Raw genomic sequence first — 22,064 nt, 5'->3', positions numbered from 1 at the left:
CATTCAAATTAAACCGTTCTGTGCAAACTGTTCTGTGAAAAGTATAGCATTTAATTCCATTCAGAATAAAATGTTGTTTAAAAATGTATTCTTTTCGTATAGTTAGGACTCTGAAATATTGTAGAAAAAGAAAATACAGTCAAAAGTCTTTAATCCAGACTCGTCGGGACTTCGGCGATTCCAGATTATCGATTTTTCCGGATTATAGATCATCAGTTTAAATCTGGTAAGATGGCATGCAGAAATTATAAAATTAAAAATATGAAACTGTAATTTTTAAAATAATGAGCAATTATGATCTAAAGGGTATCAAAATTTACAAAAAAAGAAGCTTAATATTTATTTGTTTACTTTATTAAACATTTCTTTCAACGCGCGCATGCGTACCTTACGCATAGCTGAAATTAGAAAATTGCAACCAGAAAACTATTTGATTTGTATTCGTGATATTTATAATGATGAGGAATTTGATTTAAAACATATCAAAGACGGAGTACATCGAGATTAAATACTACATTTAGTAAGGAATTATAAGCCGAATAAAATAAAAACATCTGCCCTGAAGATAACGATAGTGCTGACAGATCAACTTCCAGTTCATTGCGCGCCGCAACGTCAACCCCCTCCCCCCCGCACAGAGCAGCGTGAAATTGATAAACAGATTTCAGAACGGTTAGATAAACAAAGGATATACCTTTATCCATTTTTTGTAGCAATTCGTTTTTTGTTTGATGGACATCTAAACATACTTTCGTTTTCTAGATCCTTTGGGAGCTCCAGCATCGGAAATTCTATTTGACATAATCGAAAGTTCAAGCTTACTTTTATAAAATTGCTCTTACAGTCTGGAAAAAAATAATAAGCCGGATCCAATTCGAAGATTAAGGAACAACGCAATCATCAACATTAACTGAAATAGATAATTAGATAATTTTAGCGTATACCGTCCGTTATACATTAAATGTGCACGTGAAAACGTATTCTGCGCTTGTGCAGACGCATATGCGCAGTCGTAAATGTCTTACGGGCACCCGTAATACGCCTATGAGCATGCGTCAACGCGGCGCATGCGCAGAAAGATTTTAGCTTTGAGGTCCGAATTATAGATCATTCCGGATTATGGGTGTCCAAATTAACGACTTTTGACTGTATATGCATTTATATATGTATATTTATGACATAATTACAAAATATTTATATCCGATTGTGCCCAAACCCATTGAAGTTTGGTAAATGACCCAATGTTTTGGTCATCACAAAGGGATTGCCAGTGCTTCAAAGCAATGTATGGGGGAGACTAGTTAGGGCCACTCCATCTTACTTCCTACCTCCATGTACCAACCAGCAGGCAGTGAAACCTGTATCATTATTTTAAATCCAGTAATGAAGAAAATGATGAGGTTGTTGAGAATGAAAAGATTTCGACTGTTAAGTGGAATTCTCGACATGGCAGTAATAGGACTTGAAAAATGGAACTTTGTAACTGAAAAAGTATAAAATTAAAGAGAATGTATTAGCATAATAAATAAATAAACAGCTTAAACGACTTTCTTTTGAAAAAGTGTTTAATATATATGTATATATATGTATTATATAATATATATATATTGAGCGTAGTTTTTTTTTTTTTTTTTTTTTTTTTTTTGGTAAATTTTGATTCCTTTAAGTTCATAGATGCTTCATTATTTCATAAACTGCTATATTATATTTTTAACTTCATAATTTCTAAATGTCATCTTACTAGATTTAAACTGATGATCTAAAATACAGAAATTTCTGGGATCGAAGTCCTGATTTCAAAGTCTTTATCAAAGTGTTGACAATTCTGGATTTGGAACATTGTACTTACTGTTGTGCATCTTTAGAATTAATGTCTGTTTGTTAAACATGCAGATTGACCTACACTACATAATGTGGATGCTAAAAAATATACTTCTATAGCAAATTTAAGTAATTGTTTTTGATGTTTGAGGTAAAAAAATATATTGCAATCTATATGTGTGAAAATTTAATACTAGGTATAATGTTAGTTTCATTATTTTAATATTATTTGAATAAAAAGCATGGCATTACAAATTTTTGTTTTCAGTAAAAATGTCAAAAAGTGCCTTCTGTTTTGCAACAGAAGTGTGTTTTTATAAACACAAGTCATATATGAGTCATGTATTGTTGTTCAATCTGCATAATGTACGTTCATTTATTTAAAAGCTTGCTAAAATATATGTACACTTTCATGTTATTATTTTTATATTATTTTAAGCAATAAGAAATTAGAAGTATGTAAATACTGAATTACATACAAGCTTAATTTGACTTGGCCAAAGTACAAGCGATATGGATAATTGGAGTTTTGTTATAGTACTTTTAAGTGGTGTTTTATTGTGATGCTTATAAAAAATGAATGAACTTATTTAAAAAATGTAGTAATTTTAACTTTATTTTATCTTGCTTTCTTTTATTTAAATAGGTAAAGAGAAATATAAATGATAAATTACAGTAATTTATGTGTATTCATGTGTTTGATTAATAATGTTTCATTTAATATGGCATTTTGCAGAAACTAATTAATCATATTAATTAGGGGATTGGGTACGTATGCAAAATGTTGTTGACAATTTTCTAGTGACAAAAAATGGTGGAAATCTCACCAAAACTGTACAAATGTACAATTGTAAAATTTTTTTCGCTTCACATTACACAGAAAAATACAATTTCTCATATAATTGCGCTGAAATCATCTATTTATGTACAAATTTGTAACGCTATAAAAACTTAAATAACTTGAGCTCCGTCTTTGAGATTATCTGACTAATCCTTCATTAAAACTATCACCAATCGTTCTGGTAGTCAAACAACCTAGTAGAATATAAAATAACAATAAAGCTCTTGTCATCTTTATGAACTCGATGCCATATAAATGCACTAAGTGGTGTCATGCTAATTCACAATGCCTTTAATTACTCTTTTTTTTTCACAAACTCCACAGTTTTTTAATGTTTTGTGTATCCATATCAGTATAATCAGTCCTGTCGCTTAAAAAATATTCCACTGCTTGCATTTCCGTAGAATGTAGGCCCCAAATTTTAACCTTTATTTTCAAAATGTTAAAGAAATATTAATTAACTTATAACTTCCTTGCAAGACTTAAGTTGGTTGACTGAAGGTCAGGTTTACATAAAAACAAAGTGAAGTTCTTACAAGTGTGTTATCATGTCATGCTTATTCGCTGTGGTGGTAAATTGCATTGTTTGATGATATTGTCAAGAAAACTTGTAGTCAATGGAGTTTCACCTAAATACCAGGGATTGCTGTATATCATTACTGCATATCCTGAAAGTAATTTACATGGACATTTTATTTGTCTTTATTTTGGTATCATAAGGTCTGTCACTTCCAAAATAAAATATGTTTGTCTTTCTTAATACTTTATCAATATTTATAACGAGCAGTCCTCAGAAATTTTGTCGAAAACTTCTGTTCATATTATAGTTGAATAGACAAAAAAGTTTATTTTCAGTATCTGGCAAATTAAAATACTTTTTTTGAAATTTATTATGTATGAAAGTGATGCAATTATCACATATAAAATATGAAAGTGTAACTTAAAACTCATAATTATGAGTCTTTGGAATTTTTCATTCATAGTTTTAGTTTTAAATAAATGTGCTAATTTTTGGCAGATTTTATTAGTATGTAATTATTTGAAGCTGTAAATTTTTAGGTATTTCTATCATAATGATTTTGTGCACATAATTTCGTTTGTTAGTCTAATTCTCATTTATTGATTTTCAGCACTTTTGGGGACCTGGTAAGAATGTGCTTTCTATGTAATTATTTGGTAATTGTATGAAAATTTTTATTGCATCCTATAAAATTGTGAATGTATGTTTTGTTTGTTTATATCGTATAAATATGATACAGTGAATTCTCTTTATCTAAACTTCATCAGGATTAATTAACACTTTTTCTAAATAATTCATTTAATTATTTTCGACAATTTAAAAAATATTAAAAAAAACTGTGTATTGTAATAAATCTTCATATCTATAGATACTTATGTATTAATGCAACAACCTTGCACAATGATGATTTTTTACAGAAGAAACAAGAATAATGATTTGCACCCCAACCCTCCGAAAAGTCGCGAGCCATTGGTGACTAATATTTCGCCAACCTAAAACAAAACACAGGAGACATTTTCAAAAATGGCAGCACACTAAGAATTGCATAAAACAGCGACCAATTATGAAATTAAAAATGTTAGGAGCATTCATAAAAAACCCTTACCATTTTTTCTTCTCTTTTGTCCATGTACACAGTGATCTGTGTTGGCTTTAAAAAATCAGAGAATTGCAGAACTTGACACTGCATGCAGTTTGGCACTGTGTACACTGTTTTCTCTCCATATACACAGCAAACTGTTTTTGCTTAAAAAATATCAGAGAACTGCACAGTTTGTTGCATTGGCACACAAATTTGGTTGTTTACCTAGTACAACTTCACAGAATGCAAATTTTTGTATTCACTGTGGTTGGACAAATTGTCATATTTCTGAGGGGATCTAATGCTTTCTTCCTCAGCTAGCAAACTCCACAGTCCCACTGAAATTCCTTATCAAAAAAGTGCAAAACCCATCACACACTAATCAGAACAAGCAAGGGGGAAAAAAAAAATGACTGTCAGATTTGATAAGCTAAAATCTGCACTTGTACTGTTCACTAACCTGGGTTACCCAATGAATAAATACTTTCTCGTAACGTTAATGTGGGTTGCTTGTCTTTATGACATAGTGCTTTGCTTGGTGAATTCTTTTCAGGGCTAATTGGATAATCAAAAATAACCAAACACATTTATTGTACACATATTTGCATTTTGATTATGTATTTTTTCTGCAAGACCAATCAATAAATTGAAGTGAGTATTTGTTTCTTTTGTTGTGTTGGAAACTTTGTGGGGATCCTTTAAGAATAGATTCAAGGTAGGTGTTCCCTTTAGTGATGTTTTAGCAAAATACTGTATTCCTTCTTACCACAGTCAAATCCCACAAGGACATATTTTAAAATTTGGTTTAAGACAAAAAATACTCATTTTATTTATGTAAACCATTAGAACTTGGAAAACAACTGAGAAAAAATGTAAGGAAATGTTTTCTTTGTTTATAAACTTGAAGAAGTGGTAATAACAGGGTTGTCAGAGTTTTACGCATTCTAAAAATTTGACACCTTTTTCCAAGGTGGTTCTGCTAATACTTAGGTACTTATCTGTCTAATTAGAAATTGGTAGTAGCTTTAGTTCTGTTTCACCTATAGATTTCAGCATTCAATATGTTTTGGATTGTTTGATTTTATAAAATATGGGAATGACTACTATTTTTTTAACCCCTTAACTGCTGTGGAAAACTCCCCAGTGACACTGTTTTTTTTTATGCAGGCATGCGTAGTTATGCGATGTATTAGGAGAAAAATAAGTGCAGGTTTTGCTGTCTAAAACCTGTTTACTTTGACAACATAAAGAAAAACGAAAATATAAAATTTAATGTTTACAGTAAAAGTATAATAAAAAAGCTGTAAGTATAATAAAAATGATGTTTATATAATAAAAGTGATCTCCAAAAATGGAGTTTCAATCAATTTATTTTTAGACAAGTAAAGTTTAATACCAAATTTCAGTGTTATACCTTGTAAAATTAATAAACCTAAATGGACAGTGTGGAGGTGGCATAGGCAAGTTTTTCATGTCAAGTCATATCCGTCGAGCATCTTTTGGAGAATAGTCGCAATCCTCTTCATCTGACGTAATATCATATTCTGAGGTGTCCGATCCTGAGGATGACAGAAAGTAATCATCTATTTCACCGTCATACATATTCGTAAAAGAAGCACCTATAAACAGTTAACAAAAACGGAAGACGTGCCATGAAAAAATACCTTTTATTTAAACAGAAACACGGCCCCCCTCTCCAGGTCTTCCCCCCTTCTCTGAAATAGTATCCTCCTTTGCATATGTAACTTCTTGTGTAGTTTGTTGAATTTAATTACTGCTGTACTTTAAAATAAGACTCAACTAATGAGTATATCTCAAGAATTCAAAACTTTTATTATTACAATTTTAAACAGTTCACATGACATTCAGCTAGCACAGTAACACGTGCATCACAACAACGGAATCGCATAGCACGAGTGCCATTAAAGTTAAAGTTATTTTAAATATACATCACATCCCTTCCTCCAGTTTATAAACAATAATAAAAATACCAAATAATATCAATACAAGTATATTTACAATATGACATACAATAAAAAAAAGTTACATAAAAATGATATATGCAATAAGTTACATTATTTTATTCCATGACAAAGTCTCTATATCTTGAAGGTTGTCTAATCAACCGTCCACCTCTTGTTATTGTACTATTGGATAGATTATTCTGTTGATTTCCTATATTAACAGGCACAGAAACATTCTCAGGGCTTCCATTTGAATTTTCCTCTTTATCTAATACTATATCATCATAATCATTATTAACTTTGTAAGGTGATTTTGAAAATTTTATATGGCGTCTGTTTCTTCGTAATATTTCCCCATTTGAATTTCTTACAATATGGGATCTAGGAGCTTTATGTTTTGAAATTATTTCACCTTTATCCCATTGCCCAGTTCTAAAGTTGAACAAGGTTATACTATCTCCAGGTTTTAACTCAGGCAGTTTCTGTGCGGTTCTATCATAATAATATTTTTGCCTAGCTTGAGGTGCACGAAATTTAGAATAAGGTTTGTTTATCTTAGTATTTAACAATTTATTACTGATAGGTAATTTTGTCCTTAATCTTCTATTAAGTAACAGTTGTGCAGGAGACAAATTTATTCCACTAATTGGGGTATTTCGATATTCCATTAAGCCTACACTTATATCTTGCACTTTTCTCATGATATTTTTCACTATTCGTACAGCTTTTTCAGCCAACCTATTACTTTGAGGATATCTGGGGCTACTAAATTTAAGTTCGAAATCCCAATCTTCAGCAAATTTCTTAAATAAGTAGATATTACAGGGATTATTGTAACAAACGACTTCATTTGCAATACCATACCTGGCAAAGATGCATTTTAACTTTATCATAATTTCATTTGCTGTCTTATCTTTTATGCTAGAAACCTCAATCCATTTAGAGTAATAATCGATAACTACTAAGTAATTTTCATTACCAAATTGCAAGATATCAAGGGCAATTTTTTTCGAATGGTTTAGTTGGAATTTCATGTTGCATTAGAGTTTCTTTTTGATTTATATTTCTGAATTTTTCACATATTTCACATTTGGAAACAAGCTGCTCAATGTCATTTGTCATACCTGGCCAGTATAAAATTTCATGGGCTCTACTTTTACATTTCTCAATTCCAAAGTGCGCTTCATGAATTAATTGCAACATATCTTTTCTCAAACTATAAGGTACAAGTAATTTTTCATTAATAAATAACAAGTCGTCATTAATATAAAGATCATTTTTAACTTTAAAGTATGTTTTTACACTACTGTCTACTTTTTTGTAACATTTAGGCCAACACTCTTTAATATATTTCATAACTATTTGCAAATCTGGATCTGATTCAGTTTCTTTCCTAAATTGCACCACTTTTCTTTCACTCATAGGCAAATATTTCGAAATAATGTGAACAACATTTAGCATTTCAGGATCATCACTGATAGTTTCATTCACAGGATATGCACGTGACAAAGTGTCAGCAAAAAGCATTTGATTACCTGGAACATAATTTATCTCAAAATCATACTTTAGTAACTTTAAGATCAATCATCCTTTGCATTCTAGACGAAATTTTATGCAATGGTTTCTTAACAATTGCCATTGACGGTTTATGATCACTTTGTACTGTGATTTTCCGTCCATAAACAAAATTGTGGTACTTTTCAAAAGAAAATACTATGGCCAATAGCTCTTTTTTATCATACTAATTATATCATCTGGAGAAGGAATTTGATAGTGTTCCCTTTTAATTACTTTATTTAGATCTCTAGGATCCAAGCATAATCTCAGACTCCCATTAGGTTTTTCAACTATAACCAAACTTTGAACCCAATCCGTTGGTTTATTTACTTTCGATACTATCCCTTCTCTTTCAAGTTTATCTAAAGTATCTTTTAATTTAGGCTATAAAGCCTGAGGCACATGTCTTGGAGGGTGTATTACTGGTATTGCATCATCTTTAAGGGTTATACGATATGGTTCATCAAGAAATTGCTGTATGGTGGTATTAAGAAAGATTTTCAACAGGGTGAACACTGTATCATCAAATGTTCATTTATGTATATCAGAACATGTGTAACCGTGGATCCTTTAGATTCCAATGCATGACACTAGGCAAGGGCGACCAACACGAATAACCAACTTGGAAGAGGATCTGTTGTGTTCTGTGGACCAAAATTCCAGCACCAGTGTATGTGCATTTGCCTCTACACAAACTGAGTTGCATCAAAGGGGAAAGAGAGATTAGGGCTTCTTTTCTATTTCTGTGTTTTCATCACCTTTTCACTTGCATGCTCTGGTGAACTTAATTATTTGGAAGCTGTTGCAGTGGACAGTGTTTGTCTCCATCTCTTACTGACATTGATTAAATAAGTCTTTTTATTTGTTCTTTCTATCCTAAAAAGTATTGTGCTGTTAAATTTTTTTTCCCGTATTTAATAAAATTTGTGGTTTATCCCTTTGAGATTCTTTGATGTTTCACTTATGTGGAATTCATAATATAGTTCAGGATAGTATAGCATACAGGAACTAAGTTTTGAATTAAGGATTGTAGATCATATCCCAGAGGGGAAGGAATTAAAGATCACTTCTCACAAATATTTTTTCTACCTCTAATCATTCTTTTAATTTCACTTCCTTTTAAAATTGTTCGAGCTATGAAGACAGTGGATCCAGTTTCCATGGAGAATTAATATTTTCAACTGTAGTTAATGTTTTCTATTCCAGTCTGTCTTATCTAACGAATTAACTTTGCTTTTCTGCTTTGCTGATTTAGTTTTAACCTTAATTACTGTTTTCTTTTTTATTGTATATATTTTTTTTACTTTGCTTCTGTGTTTCTCTGCAGAAAGATAAAACTATTTTGATTAAAAGAATGAGGATAATTTGCTACTTGAAGGAGAGAGACCTACATCAGATTTTTTTTCAAAAGCTCTTAAATTGAATTAACTTAATCCTGATATGAGTTTAAAGTTAAATTTTGTCCGATTCTTATGTTCAAGCTCATATTTTCCTATTGCATGTATTAATATGTTTGCACAAAATCATTATGTAGTACCCTTTGAACATTAGCGAATCTCATTTCTGGGATGCAGTAGACTAAATTATGACATAATTAAATTAAACAGTATTTTAAAAATATGGGAGTGAGGAACAAAATGTAGGTATTAATAATTTATGAGGAAATTTAAGTTAAGTTTCAAAATAAGAATTTGAGACTTTTATACTTCATAATATCATGCTGTTTTGAGCAAAATCTGATGTAGGATTAAATGAAATGGAATTGGCTAATTTAGAAGTTACGGTTAGTATATTCAGATCAACAAGTGATATAGATAAAAAATATTGTAGAAATGTTGATAAATTGATAAATGTAAAAGAATGGAATGTTTATATTGATAGATGTTAAAATTTTGATAGATTGTAAAGTGTTGATAGCAATTGGTAGTTGTGGACTGTACTTTAAATCATAAAAGTCGAGTTGAAAAACTTTACAACATTTTCATGCACAATAATGCCACTTAAAAGGGCAAATGGTGAGTAAGGATTACAATTAACAATTGATTGCCGCTTTGATCGGGCAGAGGAACGGAGACTCGGTGGGGATCGAGTATATGCCTATCGCATACTGATTAGTACTGGGCTCTCGCCACTGACATTACGTGGTGCTGCAAACATTAAGCCAGTACAAATAGACAGAAATATTCTAACTGAGACGGATCATTCCACCCGGCATTGAAATTTGATACAAAAATTCCAATTAATTAGTGACAAATTACCATATTTCAAAATTGATAATCACAAAAAATTATCAGATTACTATAGATCTATAATTGAAGTATGAAGTTTTAAGAGCATTAAACTTGAAAATATTAATTACGCAAACAATATATAAATTGACATGAAAAGTGTTAACAATACACATGCATTTCAAAATAAGCTATATAATTCCTTTAAACATATAATCATTATTAAATTCTTGTAATGTATAAACTAACTCCACAAATATATATACAGTAGAAACTTGAATATTACATTGGCAATAAACAGATCTTTTATATAGATCTAGTACAGATTCCTGCAGGCTGTGGTATAGGCATGATTGGATGGCCAACTAAAAAATATCCTGGCGTTCAAATTTGTTAATATCATTAGACATATCAGTTAACGGGCATGAATTTAAAATTCCATCAGTCTGAGTAATGATGGTAAGAAATTCTTCCATAGTAACCTTAGTACATCTCATAGTTCTTCTAAGATGGTACTTAAAGGATTTAACTCCTGCTTTCCACGATCCACAAAAATTTGGTGATCTAGGGAAAATTAATTTCCAAACTGTAGTTTCTGAGGTGAAATAGTTGGATAACCCCTCATCTGGTTTTCTAATCAATTTTTGTAAATGCTTTAACTCTGTATGAGCCCCCTTAAAATTTGTAGCATTATCTGTAATGATGGGAGAGATTTTCCCTCTTGCACAAAATCGCTTAAGAGTTGCTATAAAGGCTTCAGACATCAAGTCTGTTACTATCTCCAAATGGATTGCCTTTGTGGACAAATATATAAATACAGCAACATAGATTTTAGGAAAAATGCCCTTACGTTGACCCTTGAATTGTACATGAAATGGTCCACAAAAGTGAACGCCACAATTAAGAAAGGGTGAAGTCGGAGTTATATCCTCAGTGGGAAGATTACCCATGACCCGATTTGCTGCAATTGGTTTGTTTTTAAAAAAGAAATCACACAAGCATGAACTATCTTAAGAGCCAAGCCCTTGCCGTGAATGGGCCAATACTTCAAACACAGCTGATGAAGTATAACTGCGCTCCAATATGTAGGTACTTCTTATGAAAATATTCAGAAATCAGTACGTAACTCAATGAGTAGGAGGGAAAATTAACTGGTGTTTACAATCAGGTAATAAGTTTGAGTTTTTTAATCTTCCTCTAACTCATAAGAGAGAATTCTCATCTAGAAAAGGGTCAAGACCTTTTAACTGACACTTATGTCCATAAATTAAGGATAATTCGGAGTCATGCGGAAATCGAACTCTAAAATAAATATATCACCTGTAAAATCACTACACACATCTTCAAGAATCATATGCAAATTTCAGGAAGTAACCAGATGACACCGATGGTACGTCACAATGACAAGAGTGTAAGAGAGTGATATATAAGGAATACAGGCAAAGAGGTAAAATTGTTCGCAGGCGCTTTATAAGCATTTCAGTGAAATAACCGAACAGTTATGACACAAAGGACGCATTTGGATGATTTTTTACGTGGTAGAATTATCGGCCGTCTGGAATGTGGGCGAAACCCAACTGGAAGTATCAGACTAACTTGGAATTGCCCAGAGTGTCATCTCAGGCTTTGGCAACGATTCCAAGATGATGGTGATGTGAGTAGACGTTACAGCACAGGTCGCCCCAGAGTTACAACGCCGAATGAGGACCGGTATTTGGCAGTTACTGCCAAAAGAAACAGGTGGAGCACAGCCTCAGACCTGTCTCGTCAGCTCTCTTCAGCCACTGGTACGACAATTTCAAGGCAGACCGTGTACAGACGCTTAGGGCAGATTGGTCTATATGCTCGTAGACCTGTCAGATGTGTTCCACTTACTGCAACTCACTGTCGCCTGCGGTTAGCCTGGAGTAGAGAGCATGCATTGTGGACACCGCAACAGTGGGCTTGTGTGATGTTTTCCGACGAGTCCAGGTTTAGCTTGCAGTCTTATTCTCGCCGCACTTTCATATAGAGAGCTCCAGGTACCCGTTACCACCGAGAAAACATCATTGAATGACACCGTTATGGTGGTGCAGGAGTGCTCGTTTGGGGTGGAATTATTCTGGGTTTCAGAACTGACCTGCATGTTCAAATTGGAACCATGACAAGCGAAATCTATCGGGACGTCATTCTAGAACAACATGTATGTTTGTTTCGGGCACCATGGGTGCACAGTTTGTGTTTATGGATGACAACGCCCGTCCTCACCGTGCAAACATTGTAAGTGAATGCCTTCAATCGGAGGATATCACCCGTATGGACTGGCCAGCATTCTCACTGGACTTGAATCCAGTAGAGCACGTGTGGGATATGCTTGGCCGACGAGTTGCAGCCCGTCAACCTCCTCCTACATGTCTACTGGAACTTCGGAGAGCATTGCTTTTTGAGTGGTGTAATATCCCCCAAGATCAGATTGATAATTTGATACTCAGCATGCCTAGGCATTGTACGGACTGTATTGCATTGTCTGGGAGATATACAATGTCTTAACAATCATACCAACCATGTAATATTGGTTTTTTGTAAATAGTTTTTTTTTTTTTTTTTTTAAATTTTAATTTGCTCCAGGGAGAAAAAATCGCTAATTTTTTTTAATAATATCAAACATATAGCATCTTTGTTTGCTCTTTACCTTTTGTTTAATAAATAAGCTTGACAAATAAGTCAAATTTGTTTTGCTTCTAACTCTTCCTTTGCCTGATTTTGCATTATCCTTAATTTATGGACATGAGTGTACTTTGTGCAGGAATAGGTTTACCTTGTCGAAGCGCTCTAATTTCGGTATTAATGGGGCATGCTGTATAAGAGACTCCAGCTTTTTTCAACTCATCTAGAGTTAAATGTCCCTGCGTTATCCTGCGATTTACAATTTAAATAAGCCTAAAAATAAAACTGAGAATTCTGATTAGTTTATGAAAATTATTGGAAAGTTTCAAAAAAAGAGTCTATAAAATGTTCATTCATTGTCGAAGTCAGACCTGGATTCGATGATTGTTTGAGTTCTTTCTCATACTCCTTGTCCGATGTATAAAAAATGCATTCTGGAAATGGAAGTTGCTGATTGAGGAACTCAGGACCTGACCACCACAAGGATTTAGCCAAAAGTTCACTAGTGTCTGCTCCTTGGGATATTATATCCACTGGATTTTCCTTTGAGGCAACATGACCCGATTTGAATTGGTGACTTAAGTTTTGAATTTCAGCAATTTGATTGCTCACAAGAGTTTTGAGCTTGTATGCAGGCACGTTTATTCATGCTAGAACAATAGTAGAATCACTCCACAAATAAGCATCATCGATGCTTAGCTGCAGAGCTGTTATTACCTTTGACAGAAGTCTGCATAAAAGTAATGCTCCACACAATTCGAGACGTGGAATTGTAACAGGCTTTATTGGAGAAACTGAATTTACTACAAAGGAGATTGGAATAATTCATTCCATCAGTGATAATACAACAGATGTAAATAGCCACACCATAAGCTTTTTCCGAAGTGTCCAAGAACCCATGAATCTCAGTTCTAATGGAATGTTCAGTTAAAACATATCTGGGAATATTCAGTTGCTTTAACTGAAACTGGGAAATGAATTTTTTCCATTCTCACAACTCCTTGGGAAGTAATTCCTCATTCCAGTCCAGTTTCAGCAACCATAGTCTCTGTGCATGAATATTTTTGCCCTCGCTACTATGGGTCTGATGAGACCCAAGGGCTCAAAAAGCTTAGCTATTTCAGATAACACCAGACGTTTAGTAAAACTATCTTGATTGTTCACAGCTGTTTTGAAAGTTAAGTGATCATCCTTCGGTTTCGAGAGCATTCCTAGCATCTTCACTACACTTTCTTGAGACTCAAAGGAATATTCCTTTGTTGAAATATCATGCAGTAGCTCAAGATGACTGGACACCCATTTATGTAGCTCTATACCTCCACGACGAAGCATTTGCACTAATTCAGACTGAAGCTCCTTTGCTTCTTCTGAAGTATTCCCTCTTATCAGTATATCATCCAAATAAAAATCCGTAGATGTGACAGCAGCCACCTTGGGAAAATGGTTCTGTTCGTCCGCTGCCAATGCCTTTAAGGTTCTCATGGCTAAGAATGATGCACTAGTAGTACCGTATGTTACCGTACATAACCTATAAACTTGAACTGAGACCTTGCAGCTTGCCTTCCAAACCATTTGCTGTAAATTTCTTTGCGATGGATTTATTTGTCAATAGATCTGCTTAATATCGGCATTAAAGGCAAAGTGATGTTTTCTAAACCTAGAAACTATATAAAAAAGATCTTGAATTGTGCCTCCGTTCATTAGAATTGAATTTAGCGAATAGCCAGTAGATGATTTACATGATGCATCGAAAACAACTCTTAATTGCATTGAAGTTTTCTCTGTGCGATATACTGCGTGATGGGGAATGTAGTAACAAGTATCACAGTTATCCACGGGCATAACAGATTCCACGTGATTTAAGGTTAACTATTCGTTCATAAATTCCTTATACAATTTAGCCTTATTAGCATCAAGATACTTCCAAATTGTGTTCAGTCTCTTAATAGCAATTTCTTTAGATGAACCCAGCATAGAAGTGGTATCATCCTTCATAGGTAATTTTACTATATATCTACCTGTTTCATCGCACAAGTATGTTTCATTAAAATGCCTTTCACAAAATATTTCTTCTTCATTCTTTGTGACTTCATTATCATCTCCCAAGAAGGATTCTGATTCGAAAAACTTCTTAATTGCATTATCGAGACTTGATCCCTTTATCAAATAACCAGTAGGTAGGACTCCTAAATAACCAAATAAATTAAATAACTAAATTCTGTGTTTTGTAATATGTTTCCATTCAGCACTTGAACTCTACCTTCCTTCAAGATGTTAAAGAATAAATAGTTCATTTCCTATCAATATATTGATTTTACCAGGTGTATAGAAGTTAGGGTCTGCTAATTTAATGTCACACAGTATCGCTAGATTAGAAATATCCAGTTTGGTTGAAGGAATTACATCTGTTATTTTTGAAATAATACACAATTTTAAATTGTGAGAAAAGGTCTCTGTTTCGCTTTGATTGAATGAGCTGATCTACTTATTCCCAAAATGTGCGTTCAGATGGGTTTAGTTTTCAAGCCCAAAACTTCTGCGCATTCTTTGGTAATGAGGTTCATTTCGAACCGTAGTCCAGTAAGGCTCTTATTCTGCAGCGCTGCCCGAACACATTCGCTGCATAAATAACCATTGTTCTCTCCGAGTTTTCCGCCACGGAAATGGCTGCAAGACTGTGTACTGTATATTGTCACCCGCAGCTTCTTAGGAGGGGTTTGTTTTCTCCTGGTTTGATGGATGGCGGGGAGTATCTGTTGGACACTGAGGGTCATTGTCCCTATGGAGAAGAGAATGATGTTTTAGGGAGCAGCTGCTGCACGAAAAATTTGAATTGCATTCTCCAGAATGAATTTTTAGACAGTTCACCCATAATTTGTTATTTTTGACGATAATGAGTCTATTCTGAACATTCATTCGTTTGAATGCATTACATTTAAAAAGAGTATGGTTTTCTTTACAATTGATACATTTTTTTTTAGTTGGAATTATTTGACTCTACAACAAAACTTTTTGGTTTTGTACCAGTAATGTGTTTAGGAGGAAATTTGATAACCATATTTTTATGGATGCTTTTCTAGCACCAAAGTTCGATTTTCGAGAAAACTTAAAAATTCGTCAAGTAATGGAACATCTTTGGATTTTAAGGTGAACTAAAATTGCTTTCGAGTTTCTTTGTCAATTTTCTGAAGGAGAATATTTATTAACATTGCGTTAGATAGCCTATCAAGATCGTACTCTAACGTTTTTAAGGCACGTAGATTGCGTTTGATATCATCTAATAATTGGTGAAGCTCCTGAGGTGATTCTTGCTGAATTCTCTCTTGGTTCAAAATATTTTGGATATGACTATCCACTATGGCTCGTTTATTTTCGTAACATAATTCTAAAGCTTGAAACAGCGATTGGTATGTATCTTCTCAATTCTTGATATTTTCTGCTTCTCCTTTAAGAGCAGCCTTTAAATAATAAAGTTTTTGTGTTTCAGTTAGTTTCTTATTTTCGGCAGTTAAGGATATAAACTGGCATTTAAAACCATGAAATTCTTCATATTTTCCAGAGAATTTAGGTAAAGGTATTTCAGGCAATATTTTCAACAATATTATTACGTACTGGTAATGCATTAACTTTTGATTTTAATTTTGTAATGAGGTATTTGAGACTTACCTCCATTTTCTTCAGATCGTCCTCTAGTTCCTCAATACTTTCACAGGATTCCTCTATGGAGACCTCTGCTGGTAGATTGAAGTACCGCTGTTTTAACCTTTTAACTGTCATGCCCGAGATAATCTCGGGCATAGCATTGATGTTCGAAAATGTCACGCCCGAGTATACCTCGGGGTAATTTTTTTTGAGTGCATCGTATTGTTATACCCGAATATATATCGGGAGACGTTTATTTCGGCTTCATCTCTCTGTCAAACCCGGCTGTATCTCGGGAAAAGTTAATGTGCGCTCAATTCAATAGATGACAGCACTTTACTAATGATTTTAAAGGTTAGAGGTTATAAGTTCTTTGGTTCAAAGTGCACGGGATCTTTTTGTTGTAAAATGGCGTCCAGTTCTTTGAAAAGTTATATAGATGATTTATATTCTTCAATCGAAGATGAAGGATGTGTGTTTGATAAGCAGTATTCATGATACTTCCATGGTCAGCCTCTAAAATAAAAAAATGGAGATATACTCAAGCTTAAGATTGTTTCTGACTACAGTCTAACTACGGGTGGTGTAGATCGCTGTGATTAGGAAATATCCTTTCGTCCAACAATCCGAAAACGTCAGAAAAAATATTATAAAAAGATATTTTTACATTTACTAGACAAGGTACTCTGGAACTCATATTTGCTTTATAAAAATGTAGTTGGGAAACGTATTACATTTTTAGAATTTCGAATCCAAGTTGTAGAAGAGCTTTTACATAAATATGATGATGCAGCTTCTGGACAAAAGAATGTTGGCAGGCCACCTACAATAGATAACCCTGTCCGTCTTACTCAACGACATTTTATATCCCATATTCCTCCTACTCCTGCGAAATGTGAGCCTACAAGACAGTGCAAAGTGTGTTGTTCGAAAAAGGATAAAAATGGAAAAAAGATAAGGAAGGAAACACGATTCTGGTGTAGTGATTGTGGAGTTGGTTTATGCTTGGAAAAGTGTTTCCAGTTGTACCACACAAGACTGAAGTACTGAACTACTAATAGGTATTCACTTTTATTTATTTATTTTTTAGAAAATAATTAATTTTTTTCATTTTTAGAAAATAATGCTCCACAAGAAGCGAACTTTACAGCTGCCATGTTGAGTGGCAGCCGCCTCAAGCAAATATGCAGTGGCTACAAAACTTTAAAAATTTACCCATGTACTTCAAAATATCAATTTTTAACTACATAAATATATTTTATTTTGTACTAAACATTTGATTTTTGCAATAAAAAAATGTGACAATTTGTGTACCCAAATCATCAAAATAACCTGGCAGTTAAAGGGTTAATTCATCCAAGGATCACTTTATTCCTGATAACGATTGCAATTTCACTTCTAAAAATGATTCACTTTCTTCATTTTCAATGAAGTCACGCAGAGAATGCAGTAGTTTTGTAGGACCAAAATATTGATAGCAATTGGTAGTTGTGGACTGTATTTTAATTCATAAAAGTTGAAAAACTTAACACAACGTTTATTTTCTTTCAAGCACAATGATGCTGCTTAAACGGACAAGGAGTGAGTAAGGTCCCAATCGCATTATGTTTCGGCTATGTGATACTTGACGTCGAAAGGGACAATTCTCAGAACCTGCACAATTCCAGGAAACACACATAGCTAGGTTACCATTCTCACTTGCTACAAAGACTTAAACGGCAAACAGTAACCAATTATCGCACAAATTGGAATTACGTGATCCTTCAGAAGCAGAACTTTTGTCTGATTGGTTGTCTCTACCCGAGACATTTTCGGTGAGGTTTGAAAAAATCCCACGTAACCGCAACACTGCTTCCGTAGCTAGGCGGGACTTTGCTTCAGGCGGGGCCTTTTTTCTAGAAATCTTCCCGTTTAAACCAGTGCTACCAAAATTTCATTTCTCAGAAATGTCTTCTCTAGCAGGGACTATAGCCATGTGTGAAAACCTCTTAAGGATGACAATTAACAATTGACTGCTGCTTTGACCGTGCTGAGGAATGGAGACTTGGTATGGATCGAATGCATGCTTATCGCTTACTGATTAGTACTGGGCTCTTGCCACTGACATTACGTGGCGCTGCAAACGTTAAGCCAGTACAAATAGACAGAAATATTTTAACGAGACAGAACAGATAGAACACAGAAGGCACATATAAGCATATCAGAGAGATATTTTCCTTGTATCTGAAATTTTAGTGCCATATTATTGTAAATATGCCAGGTGGTTTTGTCCCTTTAGACAAAGCCATTTGGCATATTTACATGAAAAAGGGCTTGTATTTAAAAATGTTTAGAAAGGGTGATTAATTTTGCTCATAGGTTAAGCAAGAAGGCTTTAAGAAGCTAAAAGCATTTGAAAGAAATAAAGAAGTAGATTATTAAATTCTTCAGAAAAGAGTTTTATAATATACTTCGTTACTCTTCTAAATTCTTTTGAAAGAAATAGATTATTAAATTCTTTATGTATTTCTAGTTAAAATTAGTAGAAGATATTTCTTTGGTCACCATTTCTACTGAGATGAAAGAAGAAAGAAACTAGAAGTGTTTATTTCAGTGTCTAATTTGTATGTCTTGAAACAATATTGCTTTCAATGTGAAATTTTCTGTTTAATTTTGCAGCAGATAAAATCAGAATGAAAAATTAATAATCAAAATTTTCTATAACTTTGTAATTTTTGTTTTGTGCTTTCACTTGCTACATATATTTATAAATGTAATTATCATTACTTTTTATATCTGCCTTAGTGGCAAACTGGGGCATTCCTATTGCAGCAATATCAGACATAAAAAAGGATCCTAGCATAATTAGTGGGAAAATGACTTTAGGTGAGTATATTAGATATTGAAGTAAATGGTTAAATGCATGTGAAATTATTTTGCTGTTCATAAAATTCCTTTTGTTTGAAATAAATTATGAATATATATTTTTATTTTATTCTGTAGCTTTGTGCATATATTCTCTACTTTTTATGAGATTTGCATGGAAAGTTCAACCTCGGAATTTATTATTGTTTGCTTGTCACTTTACAAATGAAGCTGCTCAGATAACTCAAGGATGTCGACTTATAAAACACGAGTATGTATATTTAATACATATGCATATCTTTAAATCTGTATTATTTATGATGTTTGTTATGTTACGTGCATGCAGATTATTGCAAAACAGGCAAGTCCTGAATATAGTAAGTTTCAGCCTATAGGGAAGACTGGTTTTATAGTGTTTGTCATGATTTGCTCATTTGCAGTGTAAATAATAGATGATAATTTTCCTTAATTTTTTTTAAAAAAGGCATCACTTGTTAAAGCAGATAGTTATTATTTTGATTTGCCCCATATTGTATGTTAGCATTAAGTAGTCAACCAATGTTATTTCCTCAGTGTTTTTGTCATTTAACCAACGAAAAGTGAGATTAGTGAAAACTGTCAAACTCTTAAGCTCATTGTAATGAATTTTTATAGTTATGTGTTATTGCCATTAAAGGTGGAGACTGCAGCCTGCACAAGTTCTAACATTTCACTCTAATTAAAAATGAAATTTGGTTATTTTCAGATATTTTATATGGAACATGAACTTATCATTGATGAACTTTTTGTCAGCAAAATAAGAATGTGGTATCTATTTCAGTGGTCATTGACAGGCAGACCTTTTTTGCAAAGTAGAATCTGTTTATATTCTTAATTTCTTAAATATTTTTATTATCATGGAGTAAGCAGCCTATCATCTTTGTACGATTGTTGCATGGTCAGAGTAATATCTTACCATGATGTTGGCAGCTGGAAGCTACAGGGCACAAGATTGATTATAGAAGACTGGTTGATGGATTGAGAGTAGTTGGTAGATATGATTGGCATTAAGAATGGGGATGTTTGTGCAGTACTGCATGCCAGGTTATGTTAGTGTGAGATTTGTGTCCAGTGGATCTTGTGATACTTGATTAAGATAAAAAACATTCCAAGTGTATGTTTCAGGTGACAGCATCGGGCTGCTACTCGCTAAAGAGTGATGATTTCCAGTGCTGCATGTGACAGGGATTAAGGCCATGTGCCTCTGCCTGTGATCTTTAAATATGCCCTTTTAGTGAACTTTTAGATCACATGTAGCTAAGAAGATTTATGGAAGTTCCAAAGTAGGAACTTTCACAAATGATCCATTAACTGGAGCTGGAATAGATGGTTTAAACTTTTTTTTTTTTTTTAGTGCAGGTTGCTGTACTTGCATGTGTCCAGATGGATAGGTGCAAGGGAAGGTCTCTGTTGCAACACAATTGTGGCGATTTCAAGCGCTTCTGTAATTTTGAGGCTTCTTTTATGCTAGAGTTTGGCAATGATTTTGTACTTGTTCTATTCAGATATTGAGCGTGGATACTCGGAAGATTATTTAACCAAAGATATGCTACTTTCATTGATGGAACTGGTTGGCAAAGAGTTTATAAGTATGTTTTATGCTCAACAATTATTACTAATAATTTTCTATATGTTGAACCAATGCATGGAGTTTCTGTGTTTGCATCTTCATTGTGGCTCAGAATACAGTCAAAAGTCGTTAATTCGGACACCCATAATCCGGACCTCAAGGCTACAAACTTTCTGCGCATACGTCTCGTTAACGGACAGTATAAGCTAAGCTAAAATTATCTAATTCAGTTAATGTTGCAGATTGCGTTGTTCCTTAATCTTCGAATTGGCTTATTATTTTTTGCAGACTGTTAGAGCAATTTTATAAAAGTAAGCTTGAACTTTCAATTATGTCAAATAGAATTTCTGATATATATTTATTAATATGTAAAGGATCTACAAAGCGAAAGTATGTTTCGAAGTCCATTAAACGAAAAGTGGAATTGCTGCAAAAAATGGATAAAGGCATATACTTTGTTTATCTAATCTTTAACGTTTGTTTATCTTTAACGTCGCGGCGCGCAATGAATTGGAAGTTGATCTGTCAGCACTATCCTTATCTTCAGGGCAGATGTTTTTATTTTATTTGGCTTATAATTCCTTACTAAATGTAGTATTTCATCTCAATGTACTCCGTCTTTGATATGATTTAAATCAAATTCCTCGTCATTATAATTCGCTTCCGATAGCGAAGAAAGTAACAGAGGTTATTGAAAACGAAAAAATTTCGATTCACAAATTAGTCGGTATTCTCGACACAGCAATTATAGGACTTGAACAGCGGAACTTTGTAACTGAACAAGAAATTATGTCTGTTTATAGAATTAAAGAGAATGTATTATCTCATAAAAAATGAAGCAACTTAAACAACTTACATTGAAAGAAATGTTTAATAAAGTATTGAAAGAAATGTTTAATAAAGTATTGAAAGAAATGTTTAATAAAGTATTGAAAGAAATGTTTAATAAAGTAAACAAATAAATATTAAGCTTTTTTTTTTTTTTTTGTAAATTTTTATACCCTTTAGATCATAATTGTTCTTTATTTCATAAATTACTGTTTCATATTTTTAATTTTATAATTTCTGCATGCCATCTTACCAGATTTAAACTGATGATGTATAATCCGGAATCGCCACAGTCCCGACAAGTTCGGATTAACGACTTTTGACTGTAGTATATACAACTGAAATATTTGTTGATTTGACATCTGATTTATCTTATCATAAAAGTATACAGATAGATGGTTTTGAGGTAATGACAAGTATATAACACACTGATGAAACTTTTGAAACATGAAAACTTTTGAAAACAAAACTGATGCTTGGAAT

At 33.2% G+C, this 22,064-nt stretch overlaps 1 protein-coding gene across 1 annotated transcript in view; it reads left to right on the top strand.

The window, feature by feature from the left end:
* Mpc1 (mitochondrial pyruvate carrier) overlaps window positions 1–22,064 on the top strand; it is a gene marked incomplete at its 5' end in the record, with an annotated part of 28,937 nt that overhangs the window by 5,787 nt on the left and 1,086 nt on the right. Inside the window, 3 exons of the mRNA XM_035367974.2 lie at window positions 3,793–3,808; window positions 19,085–19,165; window positions 19,283–19,415. Of these exons, the coding sequence (XP_035223865.2) occupies window positions 3,793–3,808; window positions 19,085–19,165; window positions 19,283–19,415 (230 nt within the window). The remainder of the gene's footprint in view (window positions 1–3,792; window positions 3,809–19,084; window positions 19,166–19,282; window positions 19,416–22,064) is intronic.

The sequence above is a fragment of the Stegodyphus dumicola genome, chromosome X2 (genome assembly GCF_044657685.1).
Source record: "Stegodyphus dumicola isolate Sdum_Otavi_A_Nest chromosome X2, ASM4465768v1".
Taxonomy (NCBI): Eukaryota; Metazoa; Arthropoda; class Arachnida; order Araneae; family Eresidae; genus Stegodyphus; species Stegodyphus dumicola.
This window is presented reverse-complemented; position numbering and strand designations above follow the sequence as displayed.